The sequence below is a fragment of the Triturus cristatus genome, chromosome 6, assembly GCF_964204655.1.
Source record: "Triturus cristatus chromosome 6, aTriCri1.1, whole genome shotgun sequence".
In the NCBI taxonomy this organism is placed as follows: Eukaryota; Metazoa; Chordata; class Amphibia; order Caudata; family Salamandridae; genus Triturus; species Triturus cristatus.
This window is the reverse complement of record NC_140589.1, coordinates 1,013,821,956-1,013,847,525: the sequence shown is the minus strand read 5'-3', so window position 1 is coordinate 1,013,847,525 and position 25,570 is coordinate 1,013,821,956. Positions and strand designations below refer to the sequence as shown.

General features: G+C 48.6%; 1 protein-coding gene across 1 annotated transcript in view; it reads right to left on the bottom strand.

The window, feature by feature from the left end:
* Positions 1–25,570, bottom strand: part of ANAPC1 (anaphase promoting complex subunit 1) — a 771,271-nt gene that overhangs the window by 223,080 nt on the left and 522,621 nt on the right. Inside the window, exons 35-36 of the mRNA XM_085611802.1 lie at positions 4,142–4,232; positions 3,989–4,042 (exon numbers count right to left, since the gene is read on the bottom strand). Coding sequence (XP_085467928.1) covers positions 3,989–4,042; positions 4,142–4,232 — 145 coding nt within the window. The remainder of the gene's footprint in view (positions 1–3,988; positions 4,043–4,141; positions 4,233–25,570) is intronic.

Genomic DNA, 25,570 nt, shown 5'->3' with positions numbered 1-25,570 from the left:
GCACCGATATAAAAAAAAGAATTATAAAGCACACAAACGATATTGTGCGGAAGGCGAGTTGCAGCAAATATTTATATTTTTGCATCACCAGTGTCTTGGTTTGCTGTGATCCTATTTAAACTTTGTTTTCATCCCGCTTCAGAATTACAAAAAATCCAGAATTATATTTGATTTCCTAAATGCTGATATTGTTTTGAAATATTTGTACAGTTAATTTATAGGTATTTAAATGTAAAAAGATTGTCAGATAATTTGGTTTACAAAATCCTCTAACTTTCCAGTTCGAGAAAGAAAATAAACACTAATCTCAAGACTAAGCACCAATTTGTCAGAATATATTTTACCTCGGTCTGTGAACGCATCACAAATGTGACAAGCAAAAAAAATATAAGGGCTTTTTTACTGTTAATTTACCTTCTGAACTTCAGCATGTTAATTTTGGGATGCTGCTGCATCCTCAGCATCCCTGCTTCCAGCGCCTATGCCACCAGCAGATATGTAACATCAAGCATACAGCTCTTGCAGACTGCATCAACAACCACACAAACAGCAGCAAGGAAATCTTAGCCATCAGATTTCACCGCACCTCCTGCAACAGCAGTGCCTCAACAAGACCTTTGCAGTAAGCTCTCAGAATTCTTCTGTACCAAAATTGCCTCCATACATGGCAATTTCAGTCCTCAAACGGACTATGTCAATGTCGCAGCACAATTTTCCATCATGGCCAAAGAGTGTACCCATACCTGATAGCCCGATGCCGCACCATCAAGACCATCCACTCAGAGGACACATCTGAACCCTGCCCCCACTACTCCTTCACCAAAGGGCTCCGAGTGATCAGTGAAGCACAAACACACATTCTCAACACCTCTATCAGCTCATCCTAATTCCCGAACACCTGGAAACATGCCACTGTCATCCTGCTGCTCAAGAAACCATCCGCTGACCCATTCTGTCTCTTCAACTATAGAGCAATCCCCCCTCCTACCATACCTTAGAGAAACGTATCAAACCAATGTCTCAACGACCACATCAGCAACTAACAGTTCCTCCAAGACACAAAGTCTGGATTCAGACCCAACCACACAGACACAGATGAAACTGCACGATCACTGACAAAATAGGACCAGCAGCCCTCATTCTACTGCACTTCTCTGTAGAGATATGGTATGGCACCCCATCCTCATCAGGCGCCTGCACGAGATTGGCATCCAAGTACCCACTCTCTTATGGATGTGCTTCTTTTAACAGGCAAAACACCAGCTGTCAGCCCATCACCTTACTCCTCAGAAGCCCATGAACTCATCTGCAGAGTGGCTCAAGATTCATCGCTCAGCTCCACCCTCTTTACGCATCTGACCAACGGCATCCATGTACACATCATCCACATCCTCTCCAGATGGCACGCAACTCACACTCGCCCCTCTCGGATGAGATCCCCATTTTGAGAAACAAGTTTACCACTTGCATGACCAAAGCCAACTGTCTCAAGCTTGACACTGACAAGACAGAAGTAGCAATCTGTGATTGAACTCCTACCTGCACCTAGCATCCATGTCAGGAACCTCAGAATCATCATCGATAGAAAACTGGAAATGACCGCTGTTGGACTTGGTCCCTTTTGCAGGTTCATTCCTAAACATTTTGCCTTTCTCCTAGCCTTGTTTCTGACATGGTGTTAGTGGTTTTAGAACTCTTGGCACTTTAGCACTGCTGTCCAGTGTACTCTCTGTGTTAAATATGGTAAGATTGGTCTACACCTGTTTGGCCTATTTAATATACCTGTCAGTCCCTTGTAAAGTGGTATCTCATATACCCAGGGCTGGTAAATTAAATGCTACTGATGGGCTTGCAGCGCTGATTGCGCCACCCACCAAAGTAGCCTTCCAAACCTTTCTCAGGCCTCTGCCATTGCAGGGCCTGTGCGTGCAGTTTTACTGCCGCTGTGAGGTGGCACCTAAAGTTAGTGCTGTGTCTGTGACCCCCCCCCTTTTACTGCATGTCAGTCAACCCTAAGGTAGGCCCTAGCTAGCCCTATGGGTAGGGTGCATTGTAGGTAAAAGGTAGGACATGTACTTTAAGTGCGTGACATGTCTTGGTCGGTAGGTTTCCAAGAGAGGAGCCCCAAGATGGAGGGGCTCCCCAGGCACAGTGGTGCCCGGTCAAATTTCACAGCTGCGCCGTAGTTGCGGGCAGCTGCAGGGGTAATTTTGGTTGTAGAGTCCCAGTGGGGACCCCTCCAAAGGGCATAGTGAATGCCAGTGCCTACACTTATTTTCACAGCTGCACCGCAGTTAGCGGCAGCTGCAACGTTTAGACCAGATTATTCGTGAAGAGTCCCAGTGAGGACCCAGGAGGCACAGGAGTGCCAGTGCCACTATTTCTTTGAGGGCATTTTTATTCATTTGAGAAGAAAGGAGTGAGATACACTCCTGCCCTTCCCCAGTGCAATTGCGCACTTTGATTCTGCTGCATTGGCAGCCCAGCCCTGACTTTTTGGACATAGGGCATTTGAGTCCCAGAGAGAAGGCCACTTGGCCAGGGGGTCAGTGTTAGGTTGGTACGGCGCCAGGCCCTAATGTGATTTATGTGGTGCCTATGATAAATGTGATTTATGCACCCTAATGTATCCCTCTAATGTGATTTATGCTGATGAGGTTATTGCATAATGTGTTTATGCTTATGAGGTTGGCACATAATGTGTTTTATGCCTAATGTGATGCTAATTGCATAATATGATTTATGTTGCAGGATATAATGCTGAGTACAGTGTTTTGCCAGTAGTTACTGGCTGAGTTCTACATTTACTATTTGTGCTTTGTGATGGTTTTGACAGCGGCCCAATTGGCCCTGTCAGGTGTATATAATCCCCTGTAAATATTGCCTAGTGCCAGTTGGCACAGTGTATATTGTGTGATTAATATTCTGTGTTTTGACTAATACAAAGGCTATTTTTATATAGAACCTTGTGTGGAGTTTCTTTAGTGGTGTACCTAGTGGGTTGCTACTGTGTGTGTGTTGCACAAACACTTTACACATTGCCTCTGGGATAAGCCTGACTGCTCGTACCAAGCTACCAAGGGGGTGAGCAGGGGTTATCTTCAGCGTGTAACTCCCTTGCCCTGATTAAAGTGGTGGTTTCTGCCTGGCTTAGGCGCATGCCCTAGGCAACCAGAAATCCCATTTCTAACAACCGCTCAAGTCAATGCTGACACTGCATCCTGCTTCCACACCCTACAGCTGCTGCGGGAGATCTTCAAATAGCTCCCAAGCAGCACCAGTAAAATAGTCATTCCCACCTTAGACACCAGCGAGTTGGACTAGGGAAGCGCCCTCTACCTCAGAATCACCAAGCAACTCACCAGCAGCTAGGCTCATCTTCAATCTCACACACAGAACTCATATCACACCAATCTTCAGTGAGCTCCAATGGCTCATTTCAAATGCCACACACAGACATTCAAAGCCCCACCTACTTGAAAAGTCACAACTCTTTCCAGCAACACCCACATACCTCTAATCTGCAGAGCTCACACACATCTCACTCATACAAAGAACCAGATCAGCAAGAGAGGCATTCTCTTACATCTCTCCGAAAGCGTGGAACAACCCCTCACTCCATATAAGAGTCTCCACCTCTCTTCTTGAATTCCACAAGAAGCTGAAGACCTGGCTTTTCAGCTAATCAACCTACCCAAGACATGGCTAGGCACACACACCTGCACAGGAGATAGTGTCCACATTACAAAACATAACCACTAATATCCTTGGCATAATCTCTGAAAGATAGAGAACTTTGTGAAAATGTTGCAGTCAAATTGATGACAGGGAGAGGAAGTCAAAATGTTAGAAAACATGTAACACTCCATGATACTGTATCAGAGCTTTGAATGCAAAACAACGATATACAACTACATCATGACCCATTAAAAATTAAATAAAAATGTCACTATTTTGTTACAAAAGCATTTTAAAAATAAATACTTACAATAGTTGCAGCAGCAGTTGACAAGCACTCAATGAAATCTTTTGCAAACTTGCACTACAGAGAGAGGGCAGAAGAGAGGACATAGCAAAGAGTGAGGACAAAAATATTGAACCTATGAAATGTAGAAAACGATGTACATCAGTCTTTTCTTACCAAGCAGTTAAATGCTGATGTGTTTGCCGAACCAGCAAATCGAAAACCCAAGGCCAGACATGCTCCAGCAATAATGTAGATATGAGCTTGTCTAGTTAAGAAGAAAAAAAAGTAAATCAATGTCATTTATTATAATTTTTATTACAAAAAACAAGCACAGCAGACTTTGTGACCCGTAAATAGAAAATATTACTTGTAAGTACAGCTGTCCAGCATTGCCATCTTTTACAGATTCGCAGGCTTGAATTATTCTCAATCACCAGGACGAGAATCCACGGTCTAATAGCACTTAGCACTAAGGGTGTGCAAAACTCACGTAATTTACTGTAGCGCACTTACGTGAAATTACCTCAAAGTTACAAAAACTGATGGGTAATTCCGAAAATTACCCAAAGGGACAATTCAGGTACAAATTCAACTCAAAATTGGAATTTTGCGTTCATTTCCTGTTGCTTGCGTTCAAAACACTGCCGCTGTCATTCAAACTTGTAGTTTTGCACGCTAACATTACCCGAATGGTCCTCTTGGGTAAAACTCTACCTGAAAAGTTTGTTGACTGCCCACAATAAAGCAACTGCTGCGTGCGTTGAAAACACTGCTGTTTGCATTCAGACTTGTTCTTTTGCGCTAAAAAATTACCCAAATGATCCAAATGAAATGCCGTTCTGTTAAAAAATTACCCAAATTATATATTTTGAACTAAAATTTCGCAGCAAAATTGCGTGTTGTGGCATACTCTTGCCTAGAATATGTTATGAAAAAATAACAGAAATTACATCAACCACACTCGCGTAATTAAAATTATGCAGAGGCCTTCTAAGTACTGTATGAGACAGACGCTTTCAGGTCTTCAACCTCTGGAATCAACCAGAGCAAAGCTTTTAAGAGCATCAGTAGTGAAAGTTAACTGACAGCATTTAGTAAGGGGAAGAGGTTGCATGTGAATCTATGAATCATACCAACACTGGAGAACTGCACAGGTTGCTATATCTTCCACAGCAATAGATCTCACAGAATCACATACATGAATTAAGACTCAACCAGTTGGTTCTTATCGTCCACTGGCCCTGCTGAACACAGACTATAAAATACTTGCCTCCGCCCTAGCCAAACGAATAGCACCGTTTGTACCAGCTTTGATCCATAATGATCAAAATGGATTTGTCCCAACCAGGAGCACCTTTCTTAATATACGCAGATTATTTAGAGTTCAGAAGTACGCAACGAAGAAGTGGCCGCGGTCTGGATGCTTGGTGCTGGACTTAGAAAAGGCCTTTGATTCGTTGGAATGGCCCTATCTTGCAGCAGTTCTGCGTAAATATTAACTAGGGGATGGGTACATCCAACTGGTGCAATTGCCATACCAGCGGCCCACAGTACGGGTCCGCACAGGTAAACTCGTATCTGACACAATCAGGGTCAGACGTGATACTAGGCAGGGATGCCCTTTGTCCCTGTTACTTTTCTCCATTGTCATGGAACCGTTGGCAGCTCTGCTCCCGGAGAGCGGCGCAGGCTGGGGTGTCCCCCTGGATGATGGTCTTCGCACGGTGTCCCTGTATGCCGACGACTTGTTGCTGTATGTACGAGACTTGCATGCTATACCGCCGGCCATATCTGAGATATTCCGTAACTTCAAGGAAGTGTCAGGCCTAAGGCTAAATCGGGCGCCTATTCTTTTCACGAGAATGTGGCTGCGACTGACATAGTTATTAATGGGACTGTGCTTGCTTGGTACCCGACCACATTCAAGTACCTAGGCATATATATTTACAGGTCCCTGGCAGAAATACTGGAAGGTAACCTGGTACGTGCCATTTCCTCCATAAGGGCGCAGATACAATTCTGGAAGACTCTACCGCTAAATGTCATGGGCCGTATCACTCTGACCAAGATGATTGTACTACCGAGACTGTTGTATTATTTTGCAAACCTCCCAGTGTATGTTCCGGTGCGACTGTTTCAGGAGCTAGAGGGATAAGTTAGAGGTCTGATTTGGAATACGGGACAGCCCAGGATAGCACTGCAGAAATTATATGCACCACCGGAGAGTGGGGGCTTAGCAGTTCCTTATTTAGAATTATATTACTTAGCTGCACAGCTACAATGGGTTGCAAAGTGGCTGAGTGGCAAGAACCTAATGGGCACTGCGACCGAATCATCATCATGGACACAGACTCAGATTTATAGCTTATTTCACCCACTGGCGAAACTTCCCCGCCCGACACAGGTACATATAGACTTAGCCCAAGAATGCTATCGAAGGAGCCTTCAACTCACAAAAGATGTCATTCCTTATGCCCCAATACTACCACTTATCGGGACACCCATAGGTAGGGATTTTGTAACGGACATAGTACTGACACCCTGGACAGAAGCAGGAGTGGAGATGCTAAGAGACCTATTCGCGGATGGTGCCCTGCTGCCTTTTGCAACCCTGTCGACGGATACTGGTTTGCCGGTGGGTCCTCCTGCATGCAGCCATCATGCGGACGCTGATGCTATTGTGGGGAGACTTGACTGCTGAGCCGCCGACACATCAGTTCTTACAGTATCTGCATGTGATGGGGGAGGGGTCGCATGTGGTCCACTGGCTGGTGCAGGCCCTGCTTACTCGCGTATTAAAACCACCACAACGACTCCGTGCGCGCTGGACTGAGGACAGGGGTAGGTCCTGGGCCGATAAAGAATGGGAATGTGTCTTAGCCAGTGCCACACATACCACGCAATTCACGATTTAAACTTATACAAACATTCATATTGCATAGAGCGTATCTTTCACCAGATAAGATCAATAAATACTTTACTATCACCACCTCTGATTTTCCGAGATGCCATCTCTTAGATTAGACGCTGACCTGCTACATATGATGTGGTCCTGCCCCCTACGTCTGTCCTATTGGCACAAGGTAACGGAAACACTCACAAGCAGCACTGGCACTGAGGTACCAAATACATGGGAGGTCTGTATTTTAGGACTTTACAAACAAACAAAAGCAAACAAAGTAAGTTCTATTTTTCGGGACTTAGGCCTAATAACCGCGAAACGATTGATAACCAAGAGATGGAAACACAAAGACCCTCCGGAGGCACTCCACTGGTTGAAATCCCTAGAGGCCTGGGCACAGGCGGAGAGCACTTTTCTTCATAGGGAGGAAACGACTGGGTTGCGCAAGTTCCCATCGCACAGGCCTGGGATGATATTCTTAAAACCCTTACACAAACTAATGCTGCGCCACATACACCTCTCACGCAGCAGGCGGGAGATGATGCCTAGCTTGTAGCTTGGGTAGACGGGCTGTACACGCAAGACTCCTCAGCCACAGCTGTCAAGTTAGGCAATGACCCCACATTCCATCATGACATTTCACAGACATAACTCCAGACGCACGATACCTTACTGCTTTTATGCCTTTGCACAAAACACGAAGAGCAACCCGTATCCGCTATGCACACAGGGCCCTCGGCACGACTCCACTCGGAAGGCGCACAACACGCTAAATACACGTTCCTTTAACTAAATTATATCTTCCTTTCTTATGCTTTTACTTTATTTTCGCTAGTTGTGGTTAAAATGTTATAAACGAAGATATCTTGTAATCCGTTGTGATATTCACTGTTTATCGCCCATGCACCATTGTTTATTGTGATCCTAAAGCTGAATTATGTCTGGGCCACGCACCCCTATAATAATTGTCATGGCTGCATATGGTTAATTACTGTTATGGGGAAGCGTATGTAATAAATGAGTCCTGCCCCTTGATTGGAGGTGACAGTACGCGTGGGCTACAGACACCCATGCCAATTTGTACATACACATTAACTCCGCCGATACAGATGCTACTTGTGCTATGGTTAACAGATGGAAACACCTGGAATAGTGCTCATAATGGCATAGCAACAACGATTTTGTTAAAAATAACAAATGTGATATGTATCATGCTTAGTTTGTTCGTATCAGGAAAATGATAAAAAAAAATGCAATAATGATATAAAAAAAAACTCAACCAGCAGCAGAATAAATAGCAGAAGGCAGGAATTTAGCTAAGCTTTAAATGAAAGGTATTTTGATCAACGTCTTTTCCATTAAGATTTTTGATTTGGCCTGAATGTCCATGCTGTAGTGCTTTGGGAAGGCAGGACACGTTTTCCAGGCTACTGCTTTGCAGATGCCTCAGAGTGACAGCAGCAAAGAGCAGCACCATTACTGGCATTCATCTGAAAGAACTTGTTCTCAGTGTATTAGAAAGGTCTTCCTCCGGTGCATAGATAAACTATGAAAGCCACAGTCAAGTGATAATGTCTATCCCTTTGATTATGTTTCCAATAGCGATATGCAGATCTGTTGTTTCCCCCCCAGTAGAGGTTTAGACAACCTGTGATATTTAGAGAGTAATAAAACCTCTTATTTGAAGATTTCAGATTCAGAAACAAAGTAAGGGGCATCAAAACAAGAACTGATTTCAATTGCTTCCGAAAGAGAAAAATCGCCATTAGTTGGTTTCTGTTTTTAGGCTCTTACTCCATAGCTTTGTTAAAAGTAACGGGAAAGGTAGAATATAATGAGGTTTCATTGATGGGGGTTAGGGCTCTTTTCCATGTCTTAAAAAAGAAACTACCCACTTAAAAGTATAGGTTTTAAATTTGGATTTTGCTTTGACAACACTTGCAGGGTATGTCTAGGGATCCAAAGTCCTCAGGAGCCAATCATTCAGCTATAAGGAAGACTCGCTGTCGTGAAGAATATGGCCACATTCTTTGTTCAGGAAGGGAGGATGTGCTTTGAAAGTGATTGGTGCCATTGCTAATAACCTTTAGAGATCTACATACAAGTCCAGCCTTGCCATGCTAGAACCATGACGTTAGGCCTACAGCTTTCTTTCATCACCTAAATAAGTGGCTTGGAGAGCAGCAGGGGGTGGGGGAAGACATAAGCAAACACTCCAAAATATGGCTTTGGAAATTCTCCCTTGCATTCCACCACCCTCTTCTCTGTGCTCCATTTGGAAGTCGTCTGAGATACAAATAGGACAAATGGAGGCCCATCCTTTAACAAGATCAGTTAGTTGCTGTTTGTTCAACTCCATCTCATGACAGGATGTGCCATCCCTACTAAGGAATTGTCTCTCATAAGAGTCAACTACTACGCCGATCTATATGCAATAATGTAACAACACTCAGCACATTGTCCGGATGACTATTTGATGGCAATTCATGTCAAAACTGCACACACAATCACATTGTAATGAATGTGACCAGCGGAAACATCAAAAAGATGTTAACTTAGAAAAGAATTTTAAAATGGATGTTTTAATAACTTAAAAAAGATATTAACACATCCATTTCAAAATTCGCAATACTCCTGTTTAACAATGATTTGTTTGGGAATCTTGCTTAGTCTCACAGTTTAGGGTTATGATTTTTACAACCTTTAAAACTGGCTATGTTGCGATACAAAAATTCTAGTTGTTTAGAGACAATACCTCCTTTGCCCCTGTGACCCAGATGTTGATAATGAGGGATCTGACACAGTAACAGTGATTGAAGGGATTTCAGAGGAATGCTTGGGAATTCTAATCCATGGCTAAATTAAATGATCTTCAGAACCAATCTGTCAGAAGTGACTGCATTTCAGGCCTTGAAGTGCTAGAAGATCCTGCTCCTGGTAGAGAAGGACATGGGGGAAGATTTAAATGAAGGTAGGTTTGTTTGGTCTCATTCTTCGAACAGAACTACTGTGTGCGAAGTTCAACCTGGTTGGCTGACTTTGCTGCTGGTATAGTTGATAGCTGGAGAGATTGCAAAGTTAATGGTAGAAATGATTAAGACCCTTGGCTTGAAATGGGGCCCCACCTCTTGGAATCTGAAAGGAATAGCATCTTCTAGACTACAATGAAGGTCAGTTTTGGGGACAGGTGATGTTCTGAAGCAATGGCATATGGGCCTATTCTGACAAATGAAATGCTAAAATCTTGCCCGAACCTCAGGTCTGAACTAAGTACCGATCACTCCATTTACCAACCGGCTGGATTCCATGCCAGCTCAGTTTCCAGCTCTGTTGATAATGTAGGCAGCATATCCTCAGGCACAATACCATCCTCAGACGTTCTGTTCTCTTTAATTGGATGCGAAGCAATATCATTCTCCACCCTTGTGGATAATATCTCCCCAAGATAGCCAGTAAACTGGAAGATTTAACAGGAGTTTCCACTGTAATGTTCACTGCACCCATGCCTCCAAGTGTATTATCATTGGGGTGTGGCCTAGGAACATGGGCGACTAGACCCGTCTCGCACAGCTCCGGTCGGCATACAGTAATCCTGATTGCAACCCAGAGGCATCTGGCTCACTGATGCCACAAAACTATCCTGAATGGCACACAGAACAAGATGGAGTATAGAGAGGGAACTGGCGGCCGGGGAATGCGCTACCAGTGAGGTGAAGACTGGCAGCAAAGGCACGATCATACAGTATCGCGGCGGCTGCACCTGCATGGAACCGAGGCCTTTGCAGGTGCTGGGGCATGAATCAAAAAGGATGGAGCGCGCTGAGCAATGCAGCCTGGCCCATTAGCGGCTCCTGGGAGGTGGTGAGACTGGGCGGCCGAGGGGGTGGGGAGACTGGGCGGCCGAAGCCATGAGGGGCACCTTGGCAGACTGGCCGCGTGGAAGACCTCGACAGGCACCAGAGTCCCCAGGGCATGCGGGTGGCCTCCCCAATCAGAAGGCGAGAGAAGCAGAGCGGCAGTCGCCCACCAAAGCAGGGCCCTTGAAGGAGCGCAGGCCGGCATCAGGGGAGAGTACACTGAGCACTATGGCACCCAGCACACACTAGTGGCTCCGAGGAGCAGGGAGGTTGGGCGGCTGAGGGCATGGGTGGCCGTGCGCATAGAAAACCTCGGTGGGAACTGGAGTTATCAGAGCATGGGGACGGCTTCCCCAATTGGTAGGCGAGTGAAGCAAAGCGGCGGCAGTCTGGCACAGCGGGCCGTTTAACGAGAGAGAGTTGACTTCGGAGGCACATCGCCCGGAGGCAGTGGCCTAGATGCCAGCCGAGTCTGGACAGAACCTTCCTCATTTTCTGCCCCCACATGAAAGAATTTCGACATGGTTCATTCACCCTCAGGCACTTTGGGAGGATTTTTATTTAGAGGAACAAAATGAACAAGTTACTAACCTTCGGTAACGATGTATCTGTAAGAAACATTAGTTAGTTAGATTCCTCACCTTAGAATATCCCCAGGCGTCAGACTGGATCCGGAAGATTTTTCGTCAGCAATACCCCTTGCGCGTCGCTAGGCGTCGTCTGCGGCTCCGCGTCCGTCGTCGGCGTCGTGCGCCGGGATGACGTCGGAGTACTTAGACGCCGCCCTCGCGCGCTGACGTCAGTTCTTGTACATAGCCTTCCGCGCCAGGAACGCAGAGCCATGCAAAGACCGACACTGGTGCCAAAAATAAAATCTAGGGGCCTGAAAAGGATAACCTTAACCCTAGATGTCAGTTCGCAGAACGGGGAGGATGGGAGGGTCGGTGAGGAATCTAACTAACTAATGTTTCTTACAGATACATCGTTACCGAAGGTTAGTAACTTGTTCATCTGAAAGAAACACGTTAGTTAGATTCCTCACCTTAGAATGGATACCCAAGCAATACCATCCCCGGTGGTGGGTCTGCGAACCAAGATCACACCAGAAAGTCCTGGAGGACAGAACGGCCAAAGAAGCCATCCCTCCGGACTTGGCTGTCAAGGCAATAATGCCTGGCAAACGTGTGTAGCGAAGCCCACGTCGCCGCCTGACAGATGTCCTGCAAAGGGACTCCCCGTCCCAAGGCAGTAGTAGCCGCCGTGGCCCGAGTAGAATGGGCGCGCAGCCCAACAGGAGGGTCCTTTTTAGCCAAGGAATAGCAGATTTTTATACACAAAACGACCCACCGAGAGATGGTTCGTTTGTGCACAGCTTTCCCCTTCTTAGCGCCCACGTACCCAACAAAAAGCTGGTCGTCCACCCGGAACTGTTTTGTGCGGTCCAGATAAAAGGAGAGCGCACGTTTTGGGTCCAGACGGTGGAGCCTCTCTTCCTCTTTGGAAGGATGCGGAGGCGGAAAGAAGGTGGGCAAGGTGACAGACTGCCCAAGGTGAAATGGAGTCACCACTTTAGGAAGAAAGGAGGGACGAGGCCGAAGGACAACCTTGTCCGGATGAACAGATAGAAAAGGAGGCTTTGAAGATAAAGCCTGGAGCTCACTCACCCGTCTAGCCGAGGTGATGGCTACCAGAAAAGCAGTCTTTAGAGTTAGAAGACGAAGAGGGCAATTGTGAAGAGGCTCAAAGGGAGCGCACATCAGGAATGTCAAAACCAGATTCAAGTCCCACTGAGGCATTACAAAAGGGACAGGAGGGAACGTGTGTGTAATGCCTTTGAGAAAGCGTGTAACCACAGGGGACTTGAAAAGAGAAGGCTGATCAGGAAGCCGCAAGAAGGCGGAGATGGCAGCAAGATAACCTTTCAGGGTGCCCAGGGCAGAGCCCTGCCGGGCCAGAGAAAGAAGGAAGAGGAGAACCTCAGAAAGAGGGGCGGAAAGGGGATCTACAGCCTTTGCTGTGCACCATGCCACAAATTTGTTCCACCGGCAGGCGTATACCGACTTTGTGGAGGGACGCCTGGCTGCCAGAATGATATCACAGACTTCAGGAGGCAAGTCAAATGGCATCAACTGCCGCCGCTCAATCTCCACGCATGGAGGTGGAGGCTGGACAGGTTCGGGTGGAGGACCGTCCCCTGCTGCTGCGACAGAAGATCCTCCCGAAGGGGCAGACGTATCGGGGGATCGGTCAACAGACTGAGTAGCTCGGGATACCAGTATCTTCGTGCCCAATCCGGAGCCACCAAGATGACTTGGGCCCGGTCGCGCCTGATCTTCTTCAGCACTCTGGGCAGAAGTGGTATAGGCGGAAAGGCGTACAACAGACCGCAACTCCACTCGTGACGAAAAGCGTCGCCGAGCGAGTGCCGCCTTGGAAATTCCAACGCGCAGAACTGCTGACATTGCGCGTTCTCTTCGGTGGCGAATAGATCTAACCAAGGCTCTCCCCACTGCTGAAAGAGGCCTTGCACCACTTCGGAGTTCAGACGCCATTCGTGATCCATCATGCACCGGCGGCTGAGTTCGTCTGCTCTGGCGTTCAGAGAGCCCGCCAGATGTTGAACCACCAGGGTGACGCCCTGGTGTTCCAGCCATGTCCAGAGGCGCAGAGCCTCCTGACAAAGGGTCCACGACCCCACCCCGCCCTGTTTGTTGCAGTACCACATGGCGGTGGTGTTGTCCGTGAACACCTGCACGACACTTCCCCTGACAGAGGGAAGGAAGGCTTTCAGTGCAAGCCGGATCGCTCTCAACTCCAACAGGTTGATGTGGAGACGAGACTCCGCCGGAGACCAGAGGCCTCTGATCTCCGCCTCTCCCATATGGCCACCCCATCCCAGGAGGGACGCATCCGTCACTACGACATGCTCCGGTTGGGGAAGGGAGAGGCTCTTGCCCTTGACCCACTCGCGGTCCGTGAGCCACCACTGCAACTGCTGTGCAGTACCCTCCGAGATCAAGACATGGTCGGACAGGTTGCCGTGATGCTGGGCCCACTGAAACTTCAGGTCCCACTGCAGAGCCCGCATGCGCCGCCTGGCGTGATGCACTAGTAGGATGCAGGAGGCCATCAGCCCCAGAAGCCGCAACACTAGCCTGACCGAAACCCGGGATAGAGGCCGAAAGATGGGAATCAGGGCCTGTATATCCCGGACCCGCTGTTCCGGTGGATGGACCCGGAACTGCGCCGAATCGAGAACCGCTCCGATGAAGAGGAGCTTCTGAGAGGGACTCAAGTGTGACTTCGGCACGTTGATGGAAAACCCCAGCAAATGCAGGAGATCCGCCGTAGTCTGGAGGTGGGAGACGACTGCCTGGGGCGAGCCCGCCTTCAACAACCAGTCGTCGAGATAGGGGAAGACTGGGACCCCTGATCTGCGCAGATGAGCTGCGACCACCGCCATCACTTTCGTGAACACCCGAGGGGCACTGGTGAGGCCGAAGGGGAGCACGGTAAACTGAAAGTGCTCTTGGCCCACCGTGAACCGCAGGTAACGCCGGTGGGCCGGCAGGACGGGGATATGGAAATATGCGTCCTGCAAGTCCAACGCTACCATCCAGTCTCCAGGGTCTAGGGCAGCTAAAACCTGAGCCAACGTTAGCATCTTGAACCTTTCCTTTCGGAGGAAGGCATTGACGTTCCGGAGGTCCAAGATAGGGCGCAGGCCCCCCTTGCCCTTCTTGGGAACCAGAAAGTAGTGGGAATAACAACCACGACCTACTTCTGGACTCGGAACGCGCTCGACGGCCCCCTTGGCCAAGAGAGCCGAAACTTCCTCGCGGAGAAGATCCAAATGATCCCCCGAGATACGGTGGTGCTGCGGTGGCATGGCTGGAGGGGTCGTCTCGAAGGGGAGGGAGTAGCCCCTTCGGACGATTTGCAGCACCCACCTGTCCGATGTTATGGACCGCCAGTGGAGCAGGTGATGGCGAACTCTGCCGCCCACTGGCGTGGTATGGGCCTGAAAGCTCGGACTAGGAAGGCTTTGAGGCGGATGCTGCCGGGGTGGATGTGGGCTGACCACGTCGGCCTCCATTTCCGCCACGGCGGAAGCCACGTCCGCGACCGCGCGCAGGTTGGTTCTGCGGCTGGTGGCTTTGCGGACGTGAGGAGGCGCCCCTTCCTTGGCCACGAAAGGGGCGAAAAGCGGAGGTGTGCGCCCGCGGAGCCGAGAGGCCCAAGGACTTGGCCGTAGCCCGGGAGTCCTTAAAGCGGTTCAGCGCACTGTCCGCCTTCTCACCAAACAGGCGAGTGCCATCAAAGGGCATGTCCATGAGGGTGTTCTGGACATCCCCGGAAAATGACGTGGACCGCATCCAGGCGTGGCGGCGGAGCGCCACCGTGGTGGAAATCGCCCGACCTAGCGAGTCCGTGGTGTCAAGCCCACATCGTATGGCGTGCCGTGCTGCATCCCTCCCATCGGCCAAAGCCTGGGTAAGACGCGGCCGGACCTCCTCCGGACACAGGGGCAGCACGTCCTCCACCGTATCCCACAGGGAATGGGAATAACGGTCCAAGAGACAGGCGGTATTTAAGGACCGCAGGCCCAAACTAAGGGACGAGAACAGTTTCTTGCCAAACTGCTCGAGTCTCTTGGAATCCCGGTCCGGCGGAGCGGTCGGGAAGGAGGATTGGGAAGTAGAGGCCTGGATAACCAGACTCTCGGGGGTGGGGTGTTGTGACAGGAAACTGGGGTCGCCCGGAGCCGGGCGGTGGCGCCTGGCAACGTTCCTATCCACAGGAGGAACTGTGGAGGGCTTGGACCAGGTGCCCTGCAGAACGTCAGTGAGGGCCTCGTTGAACGGCAGCAGAGGCTCAGTGGAGCTTGCTGAGGTTTGAAGCACCTCAGTGAGGATGTTGGTCCTCACAGCCACGGCAGGCAACTCGAGCCCAAGGGCCTCAGCCGCCTTGCGCAGCACCACGGAAAATGCTGCACCCTCCTCCGAAGCCACGGTCGGAGGAGAAGTGAATCCAGCGTCTGGCGAGGTGTCCAGCCCGCTGGCCTCCCCCAGTTCATCTGCCCAGTCCTGAGAAAGCTGTGACTGAACAGCCAGAGGGTCCTCGAACCCCTCCCAGTCGCCCCCTTCTTCCGATTCCTGATAAACAGGAGGAATGATCGGAACCGGACTGTAGAGATGGTAGGTCTCAAGCGGCGTCGGATGCGGCGTCGGCGGACGCCGTGCCGGCGTCGGGTCCGGATGAGGGCTAAACCGGGGCGTCGGCGTCACAGGCGTCGGCGTCGGTGGCGCCGGTGACGGCGTCGGTGGTTCAGGCGTCGGCGCCGGTGGAGGAGTGACAAGGTCAACCGGCGTCGACTGGGGCCCAGGCAAGGGCCCCGCGGGGACCTGCGGCGTCGAGACCGGAGTCGTCGACGGCGCCGGGGCCGGAGCCGCCGGCACGCGAGGTCGCCCAGTCGAGTCCGCGGGGCCCGAAGGCGCGCCAGCGGGCGTCGACGGCGGGGCCAGGCTCCTCATGGCCGAGAGGAAGGCACTGATCTCCGCCGGCGCCGCGTCAGCCCCAGGGACCGGAAGGTATGGGGGCGGACGCGGCGCCTGCGGCTCCGCCGGAGCCGCGGGGGTGGAACCACTTGGACCCTCGGCCGAGTCGCGCGACCGGCGAGGGGAGTCCGAAGAGCGATGTCGCCGCTTGGACTGCTTAGAGTGTTTGGACTTACCCGACGACTTGGAGCCCGACGATCGATGGTGGCGTCGGCTAGGGCTCCGCGAGCGATCCTTGGACCTCCTCCTGGACCGGGATCGCGCACGACGCGGAGCCGAGTGGCGGAGCTCGAGAAGCTTGCGGGACCGCTCCCGCCTAGCCTTCGAAGTCAGGGCCTGACAGTCGTTGCACGACTCCGCATCGTGGTCGAGGCCTAAGCAGTAGAGGCACCGGCGGTGGTGATCGGTCACCGACATCAGTCGATGACAATCTTCACAAGCCTTGAACCCAGGCATCCTACCGGCACCAGATGTCGACAGACAAGGATCAAAAATGATCAAAAAAGATTTAGTCAAAAAAGACTAAAAGGGGTAGCTCTCCCGGATCTGCGCTTACTGGCGCGGAAAAAAGAAGAACTGACGTCAGCGCGCGAGGGCGGCGTCTAAGTACTCCGACGACGTCATCCCGGCGCACGACGCCGACGACGGACGCGGAGCCGCAGACGACGCCTAGCGACGCGCAAGGGGTATTGCTGACGAAAAATCTTCCGGATCCAGTCTGACGCCTGGGGATATTCTAAGGTGAGGAATCTAACTAACGTGTTTCTTTCAGATGCTTTATATTTTTAGAGAAATGTGATATTGTTAGTCTATCCATGAAAGTTTTGCTTAAAATGATTGGCTATTCCTTAAGGAAACGCATGGCCCAGGGAGACTTGGAGACTTAAACAGGGATGGATAATCCGACAGACAGAGGAAAGCACACAAGGAGGCTAAATAAAATTTTACAGTGCCAATAGCACAAGCCCTCAGAGCCAAGGAAAGCGAAAACCACAACACATACCTTAGCCTGCAAGGGATCCACTCCATTGTCCTTACACCATGCAACAAAGTTGCTCCATCTGCTGGAATAGACCATCTTAGTGGAGGGGCAACCGCAGAGGACGTCTACCACCTGCGGTGGCAGCTGAAAGGAGGTCAGTTGTCCCTGCTCAATTTCCAAGCATGTAGGTAGAGGTCTCAGAGATTGTGGTGCAAAACGATTCCCATGACAGAAAGAAGGTCCGGCCTGCATGACAGGCAGGCAGAGCCGAAGGAACGGGGAGAAGTGCAGGATGTCTACATATCACACCCTTCTCTGCCAATCTGAGACAATGAGAATGACTTGAGCCTTGTCTTGGAAAACCTTGCTTAGAGCCCATGGTATCAAGGGTATGGTAGAAAACATATAGTGCAGCTGAAAGTTCCACTTCAAATGAAGTGTGTCTGCCAAGTCTGCCCTCAACAGTTACCGGAGGACGCAAACCTGCAGGCAATGAACATTTTCTGAGGAAGGGAACAAGTCCACCTGAGGAGTGGCGCACTGGGAAAAGATGTTCTGATTTACTTACGGCAGAAGATGCCATTCTTGATTCGCAAGAAGACGCCGGCTCAGACTGTCAGCTCTGACATTCAGAGACCCCGCTAGGTGATTGGCAGTGAGGCAGATCCCTTGATGGTGTGCCAAAGACAACAGCGTCAACACTTCCAGACCAAAGAGGTGAGACCCTACTCCCTCCCTTGCTTGTTGACATACCACCTTGCCATCGTTGCCACAATCTGGGTGGACTGACTGACAATGGAGGGGAGGAAGGCCTTGAGGCCACTCGAATCGCCTGCCATCTGATCACCAGAGCCTCCAGATGAGCACCCCACCTCAGGGTGGATGCATCTGTCACTACCAGAGCCATAGGTGGCGGAGGAATGATGGCCATCCCGTAAGTCAGGTTCACCTCATTTCTCCACCAAGCGACTTTTGCCGCAGCGCTGGGTAACATCACAATGGAATCTGCCAGATCTCCCCCGTATTGTAGCCACTGCCTGTGGAGGCACTACTGCAGGGTCCTCATGTACCAGTCTGCCTGCATAAGAAGGAGAATGCAGGAGTCAAACAGTTCTAGGTATCGCAGGTCTCTCGGGACTGGAATTCTTACACCCGATTGGAAGAAGGGAGTAATTTCTAGGTTGTGAACCCTCTGTGAAGGGGGAAAGGCGGACAGAAGGTTGGTATACAATACCGACTCATTCAACTGGAATTGTAGCGAGGGCCACAGGTGAGGTTTGGGCTAGTTGATCGAAAAACCCAAGTCGAACAGCAGAGATGCTGTTAACTGCAGATGGCACTACACCAACTCCAGTAAACTGGTTTTGAGGAACCAGTCGTTTTCAGGTATGGAAATATGGGGATGCCTGACTGTTTGAGGTGTGCTGCGACCACTGCCATTACCTTCTTGTAGAATAGAGGATCGGATGTCAGACCATAGGGTAGTACTGCAAATTGGTAGTGCAAAGAGCCCACCATAAACCACAAGTACTGCACGATAGGAATGTGGAAGTATGTATCCTGCAGGTCTAGGGCAGTAGTCTCCAGACTTTTCTGTAAAAACAGCTATTTATGGTCAATTCAAAGCATCCGAATCTGCTAATTTTAATAGAGTTACAACAGAGACCACATCAGACAAGATTACATTAGTGGTCAGCATATGCAACATTACAGCAGTGATCACCTCGGTTTATCAGGAACAGTTGCTCACATTTATGTAAAAGGAATTTCTCAATGTGGAATGTCTCTACATAAGTGATGTAAAGCAAGTATAGCAGCAATGCTCCTGCCATCAAGGACATTTTATGGTTTTATTTAACGCTGCATGGTTTATCACTTAAATATATTTAGGAAATTCAAACCATTTTTCTCCAAACATCAGCTTATGAGTTCTGACAATACACTCATTTTTGTCTCAAATACGTTTTTCTATTTTGGTATACATGTATTAATTTAGCAAAGGAAAACCTTCTAGTTTAATAAGCTGGTCTGCACACAGGAGAGGAGGTAGATGATAGAGTTACCAGTAACTCACGAGTTACTTGTTGGAGAAGCCTGGTCTAGGGACACCATTCGGCCTCCAATCTCCAGCGCCAGTAGAACATGAGTTAGGGACAGCATTGTCAACTTTTCCTTTTTGGGGTAGGAGTTCAGGCTAATGAGATCTAGGATAGGATAGAGACTGTCACCCTTCGTGGCTACCAGGAAGTAGCATGTGTAACAACCTTGTTCCTTTTTGTTCTCTGGCACTAGCTCCACTGCTCCTTTGAGAAAAAGAGCTGCTGCCTCTTGCTGCAGGGTGGACAGATGGTTGGAGGGGATGAGATGGGGTGGTGGGATGGTAAGTGGAACATGCAGGAAGGGAGGGAGTAACCCTTTTCTACAGTTTGTAGAATCCATAAATCCTAAGTAGTGGCCTACCAGGAATGTAGAAAATGGGACACCTTTCCTCCCAGAGCCATGGCATGGGGTTGAGGAAGAGAACTAGGCCTTTTTTCCTTGGGGCGCTGGGAAGGAGAAGGGCTGCAGGGTAGATCCTCGACCCCTTGCCTTGCCACGGCCTCTGTACTGTCTGACAAGTGGGTTCTGCTGCTGCTGTTACTGGAAGAGTGATGGTGGGTGCTGATGAGGATGAAAAGAAAATCCCCTTTCAAAGCCTCGACAGCTATGAAATCTTCTATTCTCCTTAGAAGGCGATGTTGTAAGCCTAAGGATCACATGGTGGGTTTGCTGGTTTTAAACCTCTCCAGCGGAGAGGCGCCTTTATTCCATAAGGCCGAACTCCGTTGAAAGGGAGGTCCATAAGAAAACACTGGACATCAGAGGAAAATGTTTTAAGTATGAAGCCAAGCGTGCCTTCTTACCAAGATGGAGGTGCCCATCGCTCTGGCAACCTAATCCACGGTATCCAAGCCGTATTTCCGCAAAGCATTTTGGCCTTCTGCTATTACTTCTTGGAAGTGTTCTTTCATGTCAGGCTGTACATGAGGGAGGGTCATTCACACCATATCCCACAAAGCACGGTTATATCGGGCCAGAAGACAATTTGCATTACGGGTTCCGAGGGCCATACTTCCTGCCAAGAAGACTTTCTTTCCCAAAGTCTTCATCCTTTCTGACTCCCTGTCAGAAGATACCATTGGGAAGGTGCCACCAAACTGGCCCCAACAGGAGGCCTGTATAAGTAGGCTTTGTATGGGAGGGGGCTAAGTTAAGAAAGCTGGGTCGTCAGGAGCCGAACGATACCTGCGGGCCACAAGGCAATTCACTTCTGCTGAAGAGGAGGGTTTCTCCTGTGCAGCTAGTACTGGGCCCAGCAAAGCACAATCGAACGTTAGAAGTGGCTCAGCTGAAGTAATCGAAGGAAGTAGAACCTCTGTGAGGACATTAGTTTTCCCTCTGTGGTGGGAAATTTCAAGTCCAGCACCTCAGCAGTCTTGGGAACAACTTTGTGAAGTGATACAGCCTCTGCTGTAGGTGGTCCTGTTGGGCAATGCATAATGTGCTCTGGCGAGATGTCCAGTCTGCTTGCAGAGGACAAACCTTGAAAATCAAGAGGTTCCTGAATGGGACTGTCTTGAGGTTTTGAATAGTTCATGGAGACGGGCTTCATATGTCTCTTCTTACAGGATCTGTGTTTCCCAAAGGGAGTGAACACGTAGCTCGACGTTGGACTGCAGCACTGGTGGCTCAGAGTTCAAGGCCGGAGAAGATGGTGGAGGTGGTGGTACGAACGGAGAAGGTGGTAGCAGCATCTTCCATAGACAAGGTTGCAGCGCTATAAATTGAAGTGCCAAGTCGAAGCAGTATGACGTTGGCTCCTAAAGGCATAAACAGCAGGAAGCACTGCAGCTCTTCAGACCCAAAGGGTCACCAGACAGCAAAACTCGAGATTAGGGTCTTAAAAAAAATATGTGTTTTTATTAAGGTGCAAATAAGATATTCATCCAAATACAGCTCGAGATTAGATTCAACGCCAACCAAAGTGAGATGGCACTGCCGGTGTCTGTCGTCATGATAAAGTTACAGATCGCGGAAAACAACTTTATTCTCTATAAATAAGGGGGTTGCGGAGCGGGAGCCGCTCTGTCCAGGACTTGGGCGTTATAAACACGCTCTATCAAGTGGGTTCTGCAGTCTCTCCTCGCTGTGCTTGGTTTTCTAATAACATATACCCTTCTTCCTCTCGCCTCTCTATCCCTTCATCTTCCCTTTCTCTCTTTCTTCCTTCCATACTTCATCCTCTTGGCCCCCACATCCTTGATCCCGCCTCCCCGTCCTTTGCCATGCTTTCTTTCCTCTTCGTTCTTCCTTCCCCCTCGCCCCCTCTCTCCAACGCCTCTTTTTATCCCTTTCATGTCCACCTGTTGCTCCTTCCCTCCTGTCTCATCTTTCCTGTCCTTTCCATCGCCCATCTTTACTTCTGCCGTCTCCATTTCTTCCTCCACCCACCACCATCCACTCCTCCATCCCGTTCCTTTCTTACTTCCTCCCCAGGCATTTTCTTTCCTTCCTCTTCCTTTTTCCACCCCCCTCTCCCCATCATCCCTCCCCACACCCATGAACTCAAACCTACCCTACCCTCCCCTTCATCATCATTTGAGGAAACAAACGCACATGACAGTAGGTGAAGGTTCCTAAAACCTTCAATAAACAATCCCCTCTCTTTTTAAGTATCTGTAAAAAGTTGTTCGGACAGAGATTTAAGGCAATAAGAAAGGAGGAATGGTGGTGGAGCTGAGGGGTGTGTGGGCAGTGATTGCAGCTGGTGCTTTATCGAAGGGACATTGCACATCTCTGGTTCAGCTTTGAGGAAGATGGCGCGAGTCATCCCTCTGCAGTCACTGAGATGTGCGATTGATGACACTCCACCTCTGATCTGGCAGTTTACATAATGTATGCTTGACTGGAGTAATTCATTCTTCGTGCTTTCTTCCTGTGTCCTCACTAGAATACAAATGTCAAGTTTGTGATAGTACGTGCTCTGTATCACAGGCCTCGCTGTAACACAGTCTTTCACACTCCACAGGCCTCGTTACTTTCACATTTCACAGCACGTTTTACCTCACGCTTCCCCCTTAAGGTACCGGCTTCTTTCACAATTTCCAGGTACAAGTTCAGTTTCGATGGTCCTCTTCACAGGCCACAAGTCCTAAACAAGCATTGGAATAGCCAATAGGTCTCGCCTTTGGGACCTAATAAGAATTTAGTTATGCAGCACAATATCATTGGTACAACAGCATCAACATGGCTAAACACTTATAAGGTCCCAAAGGCGAGACCTATTGGCTATGCCAATGCTTGTTTTAGCAATAGATCTGGATATGCATCAGAGGTAAGGAAAAAAGGGAACTGAAGTCGGTATGCCAGGATGGGTGCTATATGGGCTCGGTGGCATCATATGTTGTCACTTTCGGTGCCAACTGAATCTAGCGCCCTCTGACGACCTCCAAGCTTTGAAGTTCCAAATCCAGTTTGACGCCCAGGGTTGTTCTACAGGTGAAAAATCTGTAGGTGGAAGTATCCATCAGAATTACATTTATATCTTTAATACTCCGGTGTTATACATAGTAGGCTTTCACTGTCTGACAAAAGGAAATAACTCAAACCATGTGAATCTACAGAAGATTGTTAGAGAAAGGTTTTGCAGCTAAATAAAACACCGTGCTGCCAAAATTGTGTAACTACGTCAGTGTTGTCCCATCTTAAACAACAATGACCCAGCATGGGTTGAAAGTAAAAATCATTCAAATGACAACAGAATTTGGTGTTTGAGTGCATGTCTATGCACTATATTCACAAACACTTAAAAAAATATTTCCTTATTTATTTATTTTCCAATAAGTAGTACAAAATGTCAGACATACCACATGCAGGAAAAAAAGTGTGACCGTTCAGTTTGAACATGCAAGTTAATAACATCATATTTGAAAACAAATCCTGAAGCCCCCTCCTCCCCTCCAAACATCGCTCCAAATAAGGGGAAGAATGTGGCCAAAACTTTAAGCTGCTAACCATTCTGTGGAATCAACCCCCCACTAAACAAGTATAAGAGCAGGAGCTAATCGCAAAGAATGCCCAATCAAGACTCTAATTATTCCCTAGTAAGTGAACAAGTTCAATGTTCATCAGGGAGGTCAAGAAACTGTATAACCAATCAGAAGGTAGGTTACACATGACAATCGCTTAATAGACATTTTGTTGCAAAGGAGAAGGAAGTACTGTACGAAAGATGAGGAACCATTTTGCTGCCAATGAGTAGCTAAGGCCAGTTTCACATCCCTCAAACAATTCAACATTTAGAAAGTACCTAGCTCTGTTTGACACTCTAAGAGTGGAGAGTGCAAGCCTTAAATTACAAAAGCCATGTCCACGGACATGTCGTGACATAGGACTTCCTTTAATGCAGATAAGATTTTCACCCAGTAATGTTTACTCTGTATTCAGTCCCAGCATGTGTGACAATACTTACATAAGAGTCCAAACCGCCTTGAGCACTGGGAACTAGTGTTAGGGTCTTCATTCCCATGAACACTGCAAGAGCTCTTTTTTAAGCCATAGCATAGGTGTTTCCATGTTTCATCCGCTATTCCCTTCCTAGCGTATTGTCTGATTTAACCCCAAGACTAAACAGGAGTTTGGGATTATGTCCTCCGAAATTTTATAGATGTAAGATATTGTACCCCTTCAGCCTGCAGATGTGGCTGTACATTTTTTAAAGGAGTAATATCTTTTACACTTGCTTCCCTTATCTCAGGGTGCTTTTTCAGTTTAAATTGAGTGTAACAAACTCACTCCCTCATCCAGTTCATATCTTCATTTGCAATCTTCAGATGTTTTAATAGTGCACATGTTAAGCATTTCCACAATCCTGATGCAACACCCTGGTCTTCATTCACCAAAATGCCTCTGGATTAACTGTGGGGAAAAAAAGAGTATTGAAAGCGAATGAGGATGTAGGGTTGATGTAATGTGGTCAAGCCCCAGTCTCCAATTTACAGAATTCCAGGTCATTAGGGGTGCTTAGATAAGCATTAGAAGGTACATTTTGGGGCACAGCAGGAGCAGAGAGCCAACCAGACCGGTCTCTGTTCCACTCCATGCTGGGGCTCCTGTCACAGTAGAATGACAGAAATTGAGAGAAAACAAAAATAAGATGGGTAGAATGCTTGAATTAACCTCAGCAACTGTTAATTGCTCAGAGACACATTTCAGTTGATATATTTTGTTCACCAAACCACTTGAGACAGGACCCATCCATAAGCAAATTAGTCTTTGAACTGCTCCAGTAGAAACACTCCAGCTCTAACTACCAGCAAGGTCCCCTCCAAACAGATACATAAGCAACCCCATACAGATGTAGGTCAAGTTAGGCTTTGCTGTAGGAAGCTGGCTATTTATGTAGTGTACCAAATGTAGGGGTACATCATGTATATTGTCCAGATTCTAGTGGTTGGGAGGACGAGCAGCTTAGGCTTATCAGAGGGGAGTGTTGAGCATGTGTTGGACACACAGTCAATAAATGAGAGACACACTCAAAAACAAAATCAGGGACCAATTTAGAAAATTAGCACAGATTTTTTTTATAATTTGAGGCACCAAGAACTTCGGGATCAGGTAATTATTTTAGCTGTTATAGATTTTTTACAGGTAAAACAGCAGAAAATCACAGCTGTCAGGTTTGGGGCATGAGCCTCGAATGCAGTAATTGTATCCTTTGGGAGGAAAAGACATGCACTGCATGGATATATTTGCAAACTGTTGTAGAAGGTATCATTTATGGTTTAAGGTGTTTAGGGCCCAGGTTCCAAGAAACCACCAACAGTTCGGTCACACTGCCCTGGGGTGTCCTGGTGCAGAGGTGCTGGGCGCATGGGCAGCCTAGAGTGCTATGCAGAAAAGTTTAAAGGAACCTGTCAAAACAACAGAGTCTGCAAGCGCGGACTTGGGGACAAGTCAGGCACAGCTCAATGTGGGGCTCTGCACATGGGGACTCATAGGCCAAGGGCACACAGGCAGAAGTCGTGTACTCCGGCTGTGGGGCTCGGGAGCAGAGGTGCTGATTGGCTGGCTACTAAGCACTGGAGGTTCTCATAGTACATGGGGAAAGAAACACAGCAGGGCCACTCTTTGTGTGGAGCTCATTTCTGCTGAAGTCGCTCGACATGCAGGTAAGTTTTTTGTGGTGGTGGTGTTCGGACTGAACACAAACAAGCCTTAGTGGGTGCAAGTGCCCCGGTAGTCAGGGTACTGGTACAGGACAGC